The 16,893-nt window shown below is 52.2% G+C and overlaps 1 protein-coding gene across 2 annotated transcripts in view; it reads right to left on the reverse strand.

Annotated features, from left to right (window-relative positions):
- CASZ1 (castor zinc finger 1) overlaps window positions 1-15,943 on the reverse strand; it is a 60,644-nt gene extending 44,701 nt beyond the window's left edge. For both annotated transcript variants that reach the window (XM_059487468.1, XM_059487467.1), the window contains exon 1: window positions 15,789-15,943. In XM_059487468.1, coding sequence (XP_059343451.1) covers window positions 15,789-15,807 — 19 coding nt within the window. In that variant the 5' untranslated portion in view covers window positions 15,808-15,943. The remainder of the gene's footprint in view (window positions 1-15,788) is intronic.
- Between the last annotated feature and the right edge of the window lie 950 nt (window positions 15,944-16,893).

A 16,893-nucleotide genomic window follows, 5' to 3' on the forward strand; every position in this document is an offset into this window, starting at 1 on the left:
TGCGCTGGCACACTCCGTAAACACAGTCCTACATGTACAGGTTAAGAAGTCCCATCTCCCCAAAATACATTCCTGCGCCTTCCCCCACGCATTCCTTTTTTCACGCATTCCCCAACACAAGCCTGCAGCCCTCGCACATACAGATGGGCACGGGCAGATGCCCATAAAGCTGCGAGTCTTTATTTGCTGGCACCCTCCCTTCCAATTGCATTCCCACTATTTAGGGCACAAAGTGGAGGCTGATCCTATGTCCAGCTGGTACCACAGAGGGACTCTGAGGAGGCTGCTGTGAGCTCCGAGTGGAGCCTGGCCAGGACACCTACAGCTCAGGGCCGTGGGCTCAGGCCAAGGGCAGGAGAGCCCCGCTGGCTGCAGGTGGCTGGGACGGAGCCTCCACGCCGTGCCTGCCCGGGGCCAGGGCACTGGGTCAGCACGGAATCACCAGCCTCTCTCCCAAGCACGGCCTGGTGATTCCCCGTCCACGCTCTCACGATAGCCAGCCCTACTTAACGGGTGAGCTCAGCGCCGCTCGCAGCTGGAGATAACCGGGAGGCACACATTCGGCAGCCCGAACCCCCACTGCCCTACCCCTTTCTGCCAGGAAGGCAGATCCCATTATTCTGGTCTGGAGGTGAGCAGCCAAGTGTGTGCACCAGCTGGCAAATGAATATATAAATATTTATTCAAAGGAAAAGAGGAACAGACGTTCCTGAGGCTGCACTTGCCGTGTATGCAGCAATTCCAGGGAGCCTGCAACTCGTCTTCCATTCCTGCCCTGCCTCCTTCCATCTCACACACCCTGGCTTTGCCCCTCTACCTCTCCAGCTTCTGCCCCCCCAGCTCCTGCCCTGCCCCTTGACATTCTTCCTTTCCCTTCTTTTGCTTGGGATTTTTCCTCTTTAACATTTTGAGAATCTTTTCCTAAAGTTTAAGCTAAAAATATAGTGAGTTCTGAAAACATGCCACTTCCATGATCTATAGAACTAACTCTCCCAGAGACCTTCCTGGAATGGCATTTGCTCTGAAATACCAGGGCTCTATATCTCACCTATTCCAATATAGGTGGAAATCAAAACCTCCAGCTTCTCCAGCCAACCTTGCAACCACCTCTCACCAAGTCTGGACACATTTTATCATTTCACTGCCTTACTTCCTTCTCTATGGAATGCGAGGCAGATTCCTATTCCCTTCTTTTACGCTGTCAAGTCCATGAGCAGAAGGGAAACCCTTACAGAGAAATGCTGAACATGAGCCTCAGGTTGGAGGAGACCAGAGCACCTGTGTTTCGTTCTCTCGGGCAGAGGGAGGGAAGCTGAGCTGTTGGATGAGGGATCATTCTATCTGCCCAAGGTCGGCACTGCCAGATCCCAGGAGCCAGGCAGAGGCACCCTCCCCCCAGGCCGAGCTCCCCACCCCAAATCACTGTTTAAAGATTCCAGGCTAAGTAAACATCCCCCTTCATTTTCTTCGTCTAAATAGAAATGTTTTGATTTCACATCAATCTAAGGAAGCCATTTATAACCTGATCCTGTCACACGGACTTTTCATCTCTGCCCGGGACAAACTCTCCCACAAGCTCTATTTACACTGAGCACTTCCTCTGAAAACAATGCCACCGGGAGTTTACTCCTCTTTGCCCCTCTCCACACCCTTGGAGGAGACACGGGCTCTTCCCCCCTCTGTACCCATCGCTGCGGCATCCTGACGGCAATCCTAATCCTCGCTTTGAAGGAAAGGCAGATCTTCCTGCAGCCAGGCCTGGCAGAGAGGTGGGCAGAGCTCACCTGGCCCTTCTGCTGCCCTGCTGCCCCTGCTTCACCCCAGGTGCTGCCAGCAGCTCCCATGCAGAGCCTGGCTCTGTCCCTGCATGCAGCCCTGCAGCAGCTCACCCAACTGCACAGCGCAGCGTGCAAGCCGGGCACGGCTCAGCCCTGCCTCGCCCGAGGCACAAAACGGGCAGTGGGGGACACACGGTGTGCAGGAACAAAGGGATCTGCAGCCCGGGCAGAAACGGGCCACCCCAGCCAAGGGGCACACTGCTACACTGATAATAAGCCCAGCTTTGCAGGGAGAGGAGGAGAGAGCCCAAGCCTGGATTTAGCGTGGGGTTAATGAAAACACCCTGACAGAGGGGAGGAAGGGTCCCAGCTGGGAAAAAGGGCGTGTGGGAGCTGGGTGAACCAGCTGGCATGGATGGAGGGCAGCAGCAGGAGCTCTCAGCTGGGCAGAGCCGGGGTGCAGGGCAGAGCCCTGGGGCAGGAGGGCCCGTTCTGGGGGGACAGGGTGCTGGCTGGGGAGGGACAGCCTTGTCACTTCACAAGGCCGGCTACGTCGAACAGATGGAGCTTTCATATTCCTATTGAAGAGTTTTAAGCCCAGCTGAGCAGCTCCGTTCAGGAGGGAGGTCCCACTGCCAGCTTTCCAGGAGCTGCAAGCTCTCATTCGATTAATTATTAACAGCATTATTTGGGGCGGGGAGGGGGAAGAAAGGAGGGCTGACATGCATGCACAGTCCTTTTCTTTTTTAACCACTGTGGTGCAAACTTGACTGGAGACACTCCAGTCTGCCCAGCAGCCCCAAGCAGGGAGGGCAGCACGGCTCACTGGGGTGGGAGGTGAGGATGCTGCACACTGGAGCCTCTTCACACTTGAGCTGCAGTCCCTAAAATGGAGCCAAACATTGGGAACATGCTTCTAAGGAGCAGTGCCCTGGCACTGCCCAGCCACATGCTGGGAGGAGGAGGGAAGGCAGCCAAGTGCTCAGCCCCTACCAGAAAATATTCTCCCTCCAGCATGAAGACCTGTCTATTACCCTAAGGCAGGGCCAGGGCAAAGGCAGAACATCCCAGGCATGGCCCACAATTGTCTGAGAGTGGATTTAGTGCGTATTCTCCCCTCTTCAGTTTATCAATAAAACATTTTATTGCTTTTAGCCCAGGAAATGACCTTGGATTAGTGGATGCTGTCTGTTCTGGCTGACCTTGGGGAGTTCACAAAGGCTCTTTAACAACGTCCTCTGCCCTGCAAGCATGGATCCCGCCCGTGCGTGCCTGCGAGGAGCTGGGGAAAGCCCTCGGTGCAGAGTCAGACGTGACAGGCTCCAGCTCAGCACTGGGCAGCCAGGAGAAGGAGAACCAGAGACGTGGGAGGGGAAACGGAGTGAGCAGCCAGGGTGTCCTTACCCGAGAGCTGCCAGCTTCACTCCCTGCTTTCCCACAGCCACGAGGGCTCTCCCCACACACCCCATCTACAAACCAGGGAGGAAAGGCTGGGCACGCTGCTCTGGTCCCCACAGACTGCCAGAGCACGGTCTGCCTGCAGTCCTCACTGCTTGATTTCTCCTGCCCACCACACTGGCATTTATAGACCCACAAGGGTCTGCTTTCCTCCCTATCTGCAGCTCCCGGAGAGCTGAACTCTGGTTCAGCCCTGGCCCAAAGGGGCAGAGAGCAGTGCCAGCTCCCTTCAGCAAGCCCACATGCTTGCCTTTGCTCAGCCTTGTCAGCTGTGATTTCCTGATCCCCCAGCCCCAGTGCAGGGCAGGCACTGGGCAGGGATGACAGGATGCCCTGAGAGCAGGGGAAGGCACGGGCTCCAGAGATGCTGGTGCCCTGCTCTGAGGCTGCCAGCCTGTTTCTCACCACCTGGCCATTGGGCTGCTCCCGTGCTGCTGATGGGGCTTCTCTGCGAGAAGAACCCATGAACACAGGGAGCCCCTCCTTTACCCAAACAGAAAACAGCCACAGCATCCCTGAGCAGTGTGTGTTTTCTGTGAGGGAGTGTAATTCTGAAAGGAGAGAACGGGACAGGAGAAACCAAGAGGAATTTTCCTCTCAGGGGAACAGACACTACAAGTGAAGAGTAGTGAGTGCAGAGCTGTAAGTCAGGGCCAGGTCCCTGCATGCCAGAGGGCACAAACAGCCCACCCCCTTACAACATAAAAGCCTTCCTTTTCAGCCATGTCCTCTCCCAGTGTCCCCATCCTGGACACAGAAGGTTCCCCATCCTCTCCTGCAAACATCTCAACCCTTCCAGTGCTGCCCACAGAGAGAACCAACCCCTCCTGGCGGGGCAGCCAGGCAGGCAGGACCCCCTCCCCAGCTCCCCAGCGCCTGCCCCCCGCCCCAGGTGCCGTCTCCTCCCGTCGCATCCTCCTGAAGAGCAAGCCCTAAAGTGTTAACGGCGATTGGTGAAATGGCACAGCAGATTGCTACAATAAATAATTTACTGATATTTATAAATATTCAAATCAGCAAGCTTCAGAAATTGAAAGGGGGGGACTCAGTTGACGGGGAGGAGGGATGTTTAGGGAGGGGAGGGGGGTCTGACATTAATTCCCAGGCTCTCCAAATTCACTCGAGAACTGTTTCTCATTTCAAACAAATATTAAATCTTTTGGTGTCAAGCCTCCAAAAATAAAATATCAAAGAGAAAGTCACCACCCCCTTGGTGGCCAATGCCTTGTCTGCCGTGACTCTGGGTGCCCTGGGTGGCCCTGTCCTCTCCAACAGCCACTCACTGGGGGACTGGTGGCAGCCTGCACCTCTAATGCAGCTCACCACAGCACCAACCACCAGCCAGGACAGGAGTTCCCATTCCTCTTATCTACAAGCCCCTGCCTTCATCTTCCAGGAGGTTTTCTAAACCCCACTGGGAAGAAAGGGCTGCAGTGAAGATGGAGTCAGGGCTCTCGGCTCCACTTGGGAACACGGCTTTGTGACAGAAACAGAACAGGAGGTCAGTCCTTCACTCCTTGCCTCTGGAATAGAATTTGGTTTTGGTGATTCAAGCTGGGGATTAAGAACCAGAAATGCTGGCTTCCAGCCTGGTTTCCAACCACAGCATAGCCATCAGTCTCCCCAGCTTTCTGTGCCTTGAGTTTCCCCATGCAGGGGAGGGGAGTGAGGACAATTACCCACAAATGAGCCTTACCCAGTGCTTTGGGGTCTTTGTATCAGCACTCTATGTCACTGTGCTGGATTGTTACAGAGTCTTTTCCACCTCTGAGCATCCTACTGACCCCTTAGATGGCCATGGGAGATGATCCCATGTTTTCCCCTAGACCACCCCACTGGTAACACAAGGCTCCAGCATGGGGTGAACTTCCCCCAGATGAGTAATGGCTTTTCTAATGCACGGGCAGGCTGTCAGCTTCCCTACTCCCAGTGTTTTATGGGTTTAACTGAACGGCTCTGAACTCCCTAGTAAGAAATAAAGTTATCCCTCAGCGTCCCTTCTAAACATTTCACTCAGTGCAAACGGTGTTTAAGAAAAATGAGGACATATTTCTTCTTAAGGATGCAGTATCCCCCTTCAGAGGCCTAATTTATGCCATATATCACTGGCCAGGGAGAGAAAGGCAGTGCAGACCTCACACTAGGAGCGAGCTGGCCCTAGCACAGCCGCTCCTGCTGCAATGGTGCAATGGGCTGCAACTCAAAAAGTCCTCCAGAGCCCGCAGAGTCCCTGCTGAAGGGCCGAGCTGGCTGGAGGCAGCAGGGCAGGATGGACACCTTCAGTGCTCAGCACTGTGCTGCTGCAAGCTCCTCACCTGCCCCGCCAGCCCAGCCCAGGGTTGGCAGCGTCCTTGTCCCCTTGGGGGCTGAATGGGGACAGTCCCGGCCCCTCTGCCTCACCTGGGCTCCTCTGACACCCTCACCCACCCTGACCTGCCCCACCAGCTCTGCACAGGGACTTGGCACAGCTGCTGGGGAAAGTGGTTCAACTTCGAGCAAGGACAGGACTAATCCTTCCTCGCAGCTCTTTAGTAACGCACGTCTGAACCTCTTCCCAGGCAGATCTCAAAAATTACTCTAAATGTGCTTTGATCTTGTCTGCCCTCAGCTTCCTCACTCAGAGAGCCACTCAGGGTCTGCTTCTCGCCCGAGTGCCAAGGCAAAGCTCCTCATCTCTGCCCTTGCCTTTGCCTTGCTCTGCACTCGTGTGCCCTGGAACGTCCAAAGGACAAGAAAAGAACGCCTTTCTGCATACAAGTTACACAGTGCTGAGTGTAAAGAAGAGGGGAAAAAGGTGGGGAACAACGTCAGGAATTCTGATTCTGCCACTCACTCTGCTACTGCTCTTTCTCTTTGGGCAAAGGACATTGTGCAGGCTCCCCTTCTGCCTGGCTCCCCTTCATGGATCACCCACTGGGAAAGGATTTCTTGCCCAGCTTAGCGGGCCCACTGCCTTTGCAATTTAGGTACTATTGCAAATCGAGTAATAGCAGAGAAAAAAATACTGATAGAGGACAGATTGAAGCTCACAAGTCCCTTGTGTCCTGCAGCAAACTTCCTAGTTCATTTGTCAATGCAGGATCTTTGATAAGACATTTCAGCAGTTTCCTTCCTATGCAAACCTGCTCTCAGTGCTCCAATCCAATGCAGTGAGCAGGGTCTTGGCTCCCCAGGCTGAGCAGCAGCTCCCTGGAAGCCTTCTGTCCTCGCCATATTTCTTTCAGATAACATAAAGCCAAGAGGATCAGCTTTTCTGATCTAGTTTCTCTTCCTTGTCTTATTTATTTGTTATTAATTTTTTAGTCTGGTTAAAAGGTTTACCATCCAGAGGAGCATAAGTAGCCTCACTCAGCCTAAGTAACTCTATAAATCAAGCACAACTGCTAGCATCTACATCACAATCCTGCCATCAATCTCCCCACAGGTTGTGAAGAAAACCAAGGGGGAAAAGACATGAAAGGGAGAGTGAAGAGTAATAGCTCATCACCCTCAGGTCCCTGCAGGCTCCCTGTGGCCCTTAGAAAACTCCCTGTGAAGCCAGACGTGTTGCTGGGGAAACTGAATGCAAACACAGTGCCTAACTTCACCTCTCCACAGCCCAGAGTGCTCAGGAGTGCTCACAGGAGGACACGGTGGGTGCAGAGAGGGAGGGAAGGGTGGTGGGAGCAGAGGGCTGGGAAAGCCTCTGGAGCAAAGCCTGCTACCTCACTGGGAGCCAGCTCCCAGGGAATGAAGATGAGGCCAAGGCCTGAGCCTCTGCATGGACCCCTCACTGGAGACTGAAGGGGTCAAGGCAAGGGGTGCAGGGGAACACAGAGATGTGATCAAGAGGACACCAGATTTGACACAGGGGAAGCAAAAAGGACCAGAGAGAGACAAGAGATCTCTTAAAGGACAGATTCAGAAGGGAATTGCTCCAAGTTTCATCAGTTCCTCTTGCTGACTGTCTTCAATGAGTGATTTTACAGAGAACCCCAAACCACCAGGACCCAAGTCAGGGGACACCAGCTCCCTGGTGTCAGGCTGGGCTCATCCCTAACTGAGGGCAGGGGTTAAGCGAGCCAGCTCCTAAAATAGGGTCCCACTGACCCTTTGGTACTTGGTCGGCAGTTTAAGAGCAATTTGCAATCCCTTTCAGCACTATTAAGCTCAGACCTAACAAAGAATGCAGGCTGCTAATTAACTGCAGTGGGAAGTCGGGAGCTAAATAGGAGTTGGGAGCGTGAATGCTTGTTGCACCACTAAGAAATGCAGGGCCAGAGAAAGTTCATTACTGTGGTCTTTCAAAGGTCCTGCAAAGTAAATCAGTGTGTCAGCCTGCAGGAGGTGAGTGAAACCTCAACAAGGACTGCATACAAAGAGCAAACCAGAGCATCTCAGCCTTCCAGCTCCTGTTATGTCCTCTCCTCAGCCCCTGGTTGCTGCCTGAGCTGTGTGTGAGCGGGTAACTGCTCTGGGCTGGCTGTGCAAAGGGGGCACTCAGTGCCCTGAGAGGTTTCTGTGATCCCCAAGTGGGGCTGAACTCTTTTGTGAATCCAGAGCAGGTGCCCATCATACACCATACTGGGAACTTAGGGGCTCTTTGATTCCCTGCAGATGTCTGCGACCTGCAAATATTGTGTAGTGTGGTTAGGAGAAATGCTTCCATCCTGTTGGAAGGAATGATCAGGCCAGAGGAGAAAGAGCTCTGGTGTGAAAGCAGAGGGTCATGCCTGAGTTGTTAGCTCAGCAATCCTGTCAGACAACCCCATGGCCGAACCATGTGGGCACTCACTCCATGCTTCCCAGCGCTCACACTACTCTAATTCCATGTCTTGCTTTTTGTCGCTCTTCCTTCTGGTCATTACAGCTCATCTTCTTATCTCCTATGTCCTTGTGAGCCTGTCCATGTGCCTGTGCTATCACTGACTGCAAACACCCCTCCGTGGGAACACACACGTGTACAGAAACGTGGCCGTGCAAGGTACACTATCACATGCAGACGCACACACGACCCCGCACACAAACACACACAACTGTACGCACATGCTAACGCACACCAGCCCGCGTAGCTGTGACTGTACAGGTGTCACACCTGCACGTACACACATGTCCATACGGACACAGCACCTGCACCTTGCACGCACCTGGCTCCGCTCAGCCCCGCACACGCAGCCAGCGCCCCACGGAGCCCAGAGCAGCCCCACGTGCAGCCAGCCAGCACAGGCAGCCGCGGGTGTGAGCAGGGCACCCGCGTGCACTCACACTGCACACACGCTCCGCATGAGCCCCACGCCAGATGCAGTTTGTGCTGCAGCCTGGAGCGACAAGACAGTGGACTCCCAGCTGGAGCCTGCAGCCGGGGACAGACACACTCCCCATCCCACCAAAGAGCCCCTCTGTACCCCCAGCCCATGTGCACCTCACACCTTAAGGCAAACAGAGCACCGGGGAATGTCTCATGGAGCTGACGTCCCAGCAGAGTGTGTGTGCCGGGCAGGGGATCTCTCCCTCTCCCTCTCTCTCTCTTCCACTCGCATCTTTTCATGAACTCTATTTCTCTTTCCTTTCTGAAAACAACTGAGCTGTAAATACTGTTTAACCTTCTTCCCCCCTTCCCCCTCCCCTCTGCACTATAAAAACACAAATATGCCATAACTCAGCTGGCTCAGCCGCCGCGCCTCCAACATGCCCTGCTCCAGGCCTCTCAGGAAGGTCATAACAAACGACTTTCCGATTCAGTGCTCCTGAAATAATTTTGTGTATTAAAACCTGAATCTGCACTTTCTGGACCGAAAGCCTCTCTTAATTATGGCAAGCGTCCTTGGGATGGACAGTGATCCTTCACCACAGCACCGCTAACCAACCGGAGAGGCAGTGGCTCCGGCTCCCCACCACCACCTCCTCCCGCTGCCCCCTCCCACCACCACCCAACCCACAGCCCCCCTTGCTCCCTCGCCCCCCCGCCTTCCCTTTGCCCAATCTGTTTTCAAAGTGTGTCTGTCCTTTATTAAATTGTTTTCTTTTCCACATTATCAGTTGCCATGGAGACCTCATCTCTCGGATTATTTGAATTTCATTATATCTATTGATTTGGGAGCATTTCATCTTTTTTATTGTTTTTCTGTCAATTTTCAAAACGAATAACCATCTAATTTGCGTCAGTGCTGATTATGTTTGTCCCTCAATAGAGGTCGGCAGCTGCGTCGGGGAAACAAATCAATGGGAAACCATCATAAACCTCCCCAGTACAATCTCCAGGATATGTGGGTGACATTCCACGCCTGTGAGAAACACTCATCATATCCAAACTTCTTTCTTTCTTTTCTTTTTTCTTCTCCCCTTCTTTTTTTTTTTTTTTCCTTTTCCCCCTCACAGATAGCTCTGCTGGTCAGTTGCAGGTACCGTTTAAAATCGTATTTATCTTACCCACGGACATGTACAATTTTGGGCACATCACATTTTCAGACAGGGAGGGGACAAGGGTAAGAGAAGTGCAAAGGAATATTTTCTTTTTGTAGGAAAGAATGGAAGAAAAGAATGATGAGGGAAAGAAAAAGAGGAAAAGTAGATGGGGATTGCAAATTGCTTACTATGTTTTTTTTTTAAATAATTTATGCAATTTTAAGCATTTATGTATAAATTTTTTAATAAGCCACCCTGGAGCAAAATAGCCATTAACATCCCAACGTCCTTCTGTCCAATGGGCTCTTGTGCAGGATCAATTTCCGAGAGTACTTTCCTTTTTTTTTATGACATGATAAAATGCTTTTAAAGCAACTTACACAAATATGGAAATTTTTTTCCCCTCCTCTTTTTTTGCCTCTCTCTCCCTCTCTCTCTTTTTTTCTTTTTTTATAACAGCCTCTACTTATTCACCAGGGAGAGCAAGTGAGTGAGAGTGTGTGTGTATGTGTGCTGGGGAGGGCAGTTGGCAGAAGGATAGACCCAGCCCTAACTGGAATGGACCTGCCTGTCCTTCTAACAAGGGCATAAACTTTCATTAGCGATGCACACAGTCAAAGGCAATTTAGGGAAACGCGCTGTACAGAAAAGGAAAACCTCAGCGTTTTTACTCGGTGGCTCCTTGGCTCCGTCCAGGGGGCTCTATCCTTGAGCTCTGCTTGTGCTCTCCAACCAAAGTGACCCCATGGCCACGGGGGAGGCAGGAGGGAGCTGCCGAGGGGCTGGGGCGGCTCGGGGATCGTGCGCCCCGGGCTGGGCCAGGGCAGCCAGTCAATATTAACGTCCTGCTGCGACACACTGGTCCTGCAAGAGGCTCAGAGGGATCTGTTGCTCTGCCCGCTGCAGAGCTTCACCCTCCAAGGGGCCAGTCCTCCCCAGAGGTCTCTATTTTGGGCTTCTGCACACTGACAAGGAGCTTGCAGCCGCTTGATGCCCCTTTGGGGCATTAGTTACAAGCCAGCTCTGCCCAGACCAGACAGATGTGTCGCTGCTGCTCCTGTTTCCACAGGATATACAGTCTAGTTATTTTTGCAGCTGGGACATGTTTGGCCTCACACAGGAACCTGGAAAATACCATTCCTAAAGGGACAACTCCTGCCACTGGCCCCACAAGCAGGCACAGCTCTGCAGAGGACGGACAACAAGCACAGGGCTGGAGGGAGAACAGCCCCACATGAGGGGCTTGGTGGGTCTGAAACTAATGGCCACATGTTGGAAATGAAACACAACTATCTCTGCAGCTAGCATTCTCTTGGCCCTTTGGCTTTGAGGTTGAAGTTTGTGCACCCTAAGCCAGCTATATGTTATACACGCCCAAGCATGGGAATCCCTGAGCACGTCCCCATTATTTGCTCCAACACGAAGCCCTGACAGTACTTTCCACACAAGAGCAGATTTCTAGATTTCTTTACCTTTCTGTATGACACACATCCAGAGATAATACACACCTATGAATTTAATCCTACTAGCAGCAGGTCTGCACATTACTGGTACCTTTCACACATCCCTGCACTCTCCCAGCCCTGTGCAGCCCCAGTGCAGGCTCAGCCCCTGCAGTGCTGGCTGGCACAGAGCTGGGCACACACTTGCCCCATCTGCCATGTTTGTGCGCATTTGAACTAAAGCAGAGGTCAAAAAAAAAAAAATAAAATTCCAGGGGCAGCCAATGCTCAGCTGGAAAAACACAAAGTGCCGAGAACAGCAAACCCAATCAATAACAATCACAGCCCCAGCAGTGGGTGAGGAAAGCATGAACTGTTTTGGCCTGCTCCCTGCATGCTCACCCACTTGGGAAAACACACACTCCCCAGAGGCCCGTGATTTCATCCCCTCCCACTCCACCCTACACTCATCCTCACCAAAAAGCTTTATGGAGAGCAAGTCCCCCAGGCTCCTGTTCTAGCCAGGAACTTAGCAAAGAGGAGAGAGGGGCCCTGCAAAGAGAAACTGGATGCCTGGGAATGAGGTGGCACCTGAGGAAGGGCCTTTCAGGCAGCAAAGTGCTCCTCACACCCCACACCCTCCTAACCTCTCCTCCCCTCCAAAGTTTTGCCCTTTGTTCCCCCCTTTTCTATCCCAGTTGCTGGCCTTGCCCTTAGGGTGCTCTTCTTCTCCTGTCTTCTTTCCTCAAGCTCCCAGCACCATTCCACCTTTCTCCTTCCCAGCAACTTCTGCCAAAGCTCTTGTGGCCCCACTCTGCACCCCCCTGCCCTCTGTACGCCTCTCTGCTCTCATTCCCTGTGGGCCCAGCAGCCAGGTCTGGCAGAAAAAGCTGAGCTTCCCAGAGGACAGCCCTGCCAGGGACTGCTGGCCAGCCTGGGGAGGGGGGAACATGGAATTCTGTCAAGGGACACATGGGAGCTCTCCCTTCTTGTGGTCTCACGTCACTTCTCACTCAGACTGCACAGATTTGGGGGATTTCACTGTCGCAGCAGAGGTCAGCAGGAGTTGAAGGTTTTCAGATCATATATATCACTCTATATGGTCTTGTCTATAGTGAGTGCTAAATATAGCCAAGCCAAACCTGGAGGTGACTTCAGAGCTGTGGTGCGGGGACAGCAGCCACTGCACAGTCACTCTCCACCTCAAAGCAACGCAGATGTCACAAGTCACAGTCCAAAATCAAGGATGCCTGTGAATCCTCTCTTCTCCCACTGCCAAGAGTCTGAGCCAGGCTCTCCCCCTCTCTCACGTCTGCATGATTCCTCATTTTGAGGAGTCAAAATGAAACATCTTCTTGCTTCAAGGTCCATTTTATCCATGGGATGTTGGACCCTCCTATGCATGACATGCCAGCATCTGTGTCAGCACAGCTACTTAAAAACTTAACCAGTGGAAGAAGCTCTGAATAGAAGGGGAAAGTCTCTTGTGTGGGTCAGAATAATTAGACTGAGCTCAAATTGGCTTTAGGCATCTGCTGCTGTGTCTGAGCAAAATCAAGCCATGCTGCTTCCATCAGCATCTCTCTGCTGCTGGCCTGGCCCTGCAGAACTGAGGGGATCACATACTGCCTGGTATAGGGCATCTCTGGGAACAAGACTTGCCTCAACTGAAGCCATAAAGCCTCCTTATCCAGATATCATTAAAGCCAAGAGAAAAGAGGCCAGACAGAGAGATTGAGATGAGCCATTTCCCCAACAAACTTGCTTCCCTTTTTCATTCGCTCCTTTCTTTTTTTTTCCCCCTTTAACTGTCATTAAAATAACAAGTTTCTGTTACAGTCTAAACATTCCCACATTGTATAAAGGGTTATGTTACACTAGAGTCACTGCCGGGCCCAGTGTTTGCACAGAAACCTCACTGCAGGTCCCCCCTCCTGACGAAGTGACTTATTAAAGTTTAAACAGTAATTAACAGAACAATAAAAATAAAGGGATGTTTGGGGAGTCGTAGTGCACACAGGGTTTTTGGCAGTGCCAGCACTTTTCAGTGCCCTGCGCTGGCAGAAAACACGGCTGCAGAGCCGGTGGGAGAGATGGTGAGCTGCAAGGGGCTGCAGCAGGGCCAAGGCACAGCCCCAGCCCCAGCACGAGGGGCAGAGAGCAGCAGGAGGAAGGAAAGGCGTTGGGGCACTGGGGGGAGGATGCCCAAGGGTCCCCTGGCAGGAGGCTGATCACAATCAGCATCACCACCAGCCCTGCCCTCCGTGTCACACAGCATCAAGAGCCTCCACTGCCTCTTCTCCCATTCTGCTGACACGGCCCACACAGGCCCCCAAAACTCTGCCCTTGGGGAATCACGTCTCAGGAGCCAGAGCTGGCTTTTGGGGAAGTGACTCCTTTATTTTAAAAGAGTAGTAGAGAGGGAAGAGCAACCACAGAGCAAACCCCTGAGAAAAATCTTGCAATAGGGAGACTCTTTACGAGAGACTCCAAGACCAAGCCCCTTGCCTGGGAAGTTTAAAAACAGACAGATGATGCCTTGTAGGGACTGATCCTGCCCTGTGCAGGTGTGAGCTGCAGGTCCAACAGCATGGGGTAAGTTCTGGGGTCAGTCATTCCCTCCTGAAAGGCAGCCAGAGCCAGGATCACAGAGGCAATCCCTAGAGCCTTGCCAGAGCCAGAACCTTCCCAACCCATGTGAAGTTGGCTAATCAGAGCTCCCTTTACAGGAGAAAATCTGCTTTTTCTCTGTTTTGTTCCCATTTCCAGTAGCTTGGCTTGCCTAGGATGAGCTCTAGAGCATGTGGGTAGAGTTTAAGCTTAGGTTGTCAGCCCTCCCTGTTACCCAATGTGCAGCAACTCAGAAAGATCTCATCTGAAGATATTTTTGGTGCCTATTGTAGCTATTCTCAAATGTTTGCCTCAGTAGCTCACAGTGCTAGCTGGCTCCAGCCCTGATGTGTGACTCAGTACACACAGCATTGTGCAGTCCCATGTTTGCTAAATCTCTTCCAGTACAACTGCTCAGTTTGCAAATAAAAAGACAGCTCCATGAGGCTGTATCTCCTGTGCAGAGGGAACTCGGGGAGTGCTGCCTTGAGCCTCTCCCAAAGCCAGGGCTTGGCTCCTGGTCTGTCTGGGAAGCAGCAGATCTGACCTGACCTGGGCCCTGCCCTGCTGCCACGAGGACACACATGGAGACATCCATCACCAGCTGCTCCGTCAGCCCAGAGCCTCCCTTCCTCTGCTGGGATGAGGAAACCCCAGGGATGTCCCCAGAAATCCCAGTACCATACGTGAGGACACTGGGACCCCGCTCACCCCTCTTGGAGGGTAACTGTGAGGTGGGCTGGGCAGTGACAGGTTAATGGCTGGATCCGATGACCTTAAAGGTCTTTTCCAACCTAAACCATTCTATGATGTTGTGAATTCAGCCCAGGCTTCCAAGGTGCTGGTTTGCCAAGCCATGAGGAAGCCTGCATCAGCCACGACAGCCCTGCAAACACGTGCCAGGGTGGAGGGCTGGCATGTTAAGGTCCAGATTTAATGAAACCAAAACCCTGTCAGCCTTGGTGATTCTCCTGCATTTGGGTGCAAATTGATAAAGTTGCCTGGAGCTCCAGGGAGAACATGAGGTGGAAGCACGGGGGAAAGGAGAGGCTGAGCTGAAGGCACACTGATGCACTTTTACTTTACACCTGTGTTTTAACTGGGCCCCAGGAGCTGAGCTGTATGACACACAGCTCTCCATGTCTCCCTTGCTGCCTTGTCCCATTCAGCACCTCCTTCCCTGCTCAGGATGCCTTCACAGAAGCCTTTCTGAATCCTCCTGAGGTCCTTGGGTCCCACTGCCAGGGAGGTAAATGGGATGGGGCAGACACAACTTCATTCACAGCCTTGTTTGGCCAGCAACACTATTGTCCTCTTATCCCCAAACTTCTTTTTTTTCTCTGTGGCTTTTCTATCTCCCTGGGAAATTGGGTGCCACTGGCTTGTTCAGACTCGCCCTAGAGACAGTTTTCCAAAGTAAGCCCCTGAATCCACTGCAAATCAGGCAGGGCAGCTACTGACTGAACCCCCTGATCAGCTGAGCTGCTGGCTCTGTTTTCTTCTTCTTTTTGCTGCCCCAAGCCAGCTGGACACACACAAACAGCAGCCAGGATTGAGCACTGGAGCAGGGTGTTGTGTGAGGGTCAGCAGTTCACAGGAAAGGCAGGTACAGGTGTCTGTCATCCTCACTCACTCCTGAGGCTCTCTGCACATTCCCACTCTGAATTAATGTTAGCTGAGCTGCCAGTCCCTTTCTGGGGACTCTCCTCCCCAGCCACTGAGCATGGGCAGCTCATCTCCACACACTCAGCCCAGTGCCTCAGCTCTTCCCAACTTGCTGGGCTCGATCCTTCCCTGACTGATCTTATGCTCATGTCACTCTGCTTGGCTCAGGAGAATCATTTCCCAGCTGACACCACAGCAGTGACAGAAGGAAACTCATGCCTTTCCACTGCTGCTTACACTAAACTGAGAGAAAAAGAAATGCCACCCAAATCTGAATTTTTCACCCCATTCACCCAACTATGGGATGTTCCTCAACTCCTGGCTGTGCTGGAGTCAGGGTCTCCAGACTCACTTGCAGTGAGAGTGGCAGTGCCTGAGAGGGGAGAGGTGTTGAACAAGTACAAGCAGGTGCAAACAGAACAACAGAAGGTGCCCCCAGGTCAGCACTCACGTGCATTTTCCTCGGCCATGTCTGAGGAGACTTGGAGTCAGAACAGAGCACAGCTTTGCATGGGGGTCTCAAACATGTTCACAATGCAGAAAGACTGTCCTGTGCACTTCCTTTTCCAACACGTCGTTCAGGATGTCTCTACAGCAATGCCAGTAACTGCCTGTAGGGAATGTTATGTTAGAAGATTATCTAATGCACTCTTCATCATCTGGTCTTGCAATCTACAGTGGGAAATCAGAGCAGCCAGCATGGTATGACCCTTCCTCCAGACACCACTGAATTCAGATACCATTATCAGTGGTAGCCTGGTCCATGTCCCAGAACTTAAGCTCTCTTTTGGTTAACAGGCCATGAAATTATTTAGACTATTCTTCATGTTACATTCTGTTATATTTGTAATTAACACAGAAGATCAGCAGTGCCACATTCTGTATTTTGCTGAATACAGAGGAGACAGTACTTAGAAGCACTTAGTCTTAACCTAACTCTGTCCTGTTAGGTTTAGGGGAAGCCAACTCTTCAGAGTAGACCTGTCCCACAAGGAAAGGGTTGGGTACTGTCAGAGACCTTAATCCACATATATCTGTAATATGGTATGGGAACCAGCACCCTAAAATCTGGTCTTACCTCTTTTTTTTGGAAGAGACTTTTAAACAAAAGCAAACAGTCTGCCAGCACACTCAGTGTTCAGCGCCATCGTCAATCAGGGAAGCCTAATTATACCCATTATACTGATGAGGAAGCACTGGCACAAAGCTATGCACTCACATGGCTACAGACACAAAGCAAATCAGTGGCAAAGCTGGAATTAAACCCAAGAATCATGGTGATGAGCTCATCACCCACCTCAGCACAGCCCCGTGCAGCTGGCCATCACCAGTCCTACCCACGTCCTGCAGGTTACAGAGCTGGTGTGGAGCCCTCCACACACCTGCTTAACAACTCCAAGCTTCAATTCCCATGCTGACGTGGTTTGGGGTGCTCTGGGATGCTCAGGGACTGGTCACATCAGCTGGCCCACAAGGACCAGTCAACTCAGCTCCCTGTATGAGACAGACTGGTGGGTGCAGGCACCCAACAGCCAGAACATCAGCTCTGAGCCACT

This window comes from Ammospiza nelsoni, chromosome 22, assembly GCF_027579445.1.
Source record: "Ammospiza nelsoni isolate bAmmNel1 chromosome 22, bAmmNel1.pri, whole genome shotgun sequence".
In the NCBI taxonomy this organism is placed as follows: Eukaryota; Metazoa; Chordata; class Aves; order Passeriformes; family Passerellidae; genus Ammospiza; species Ammospiza nelsoni.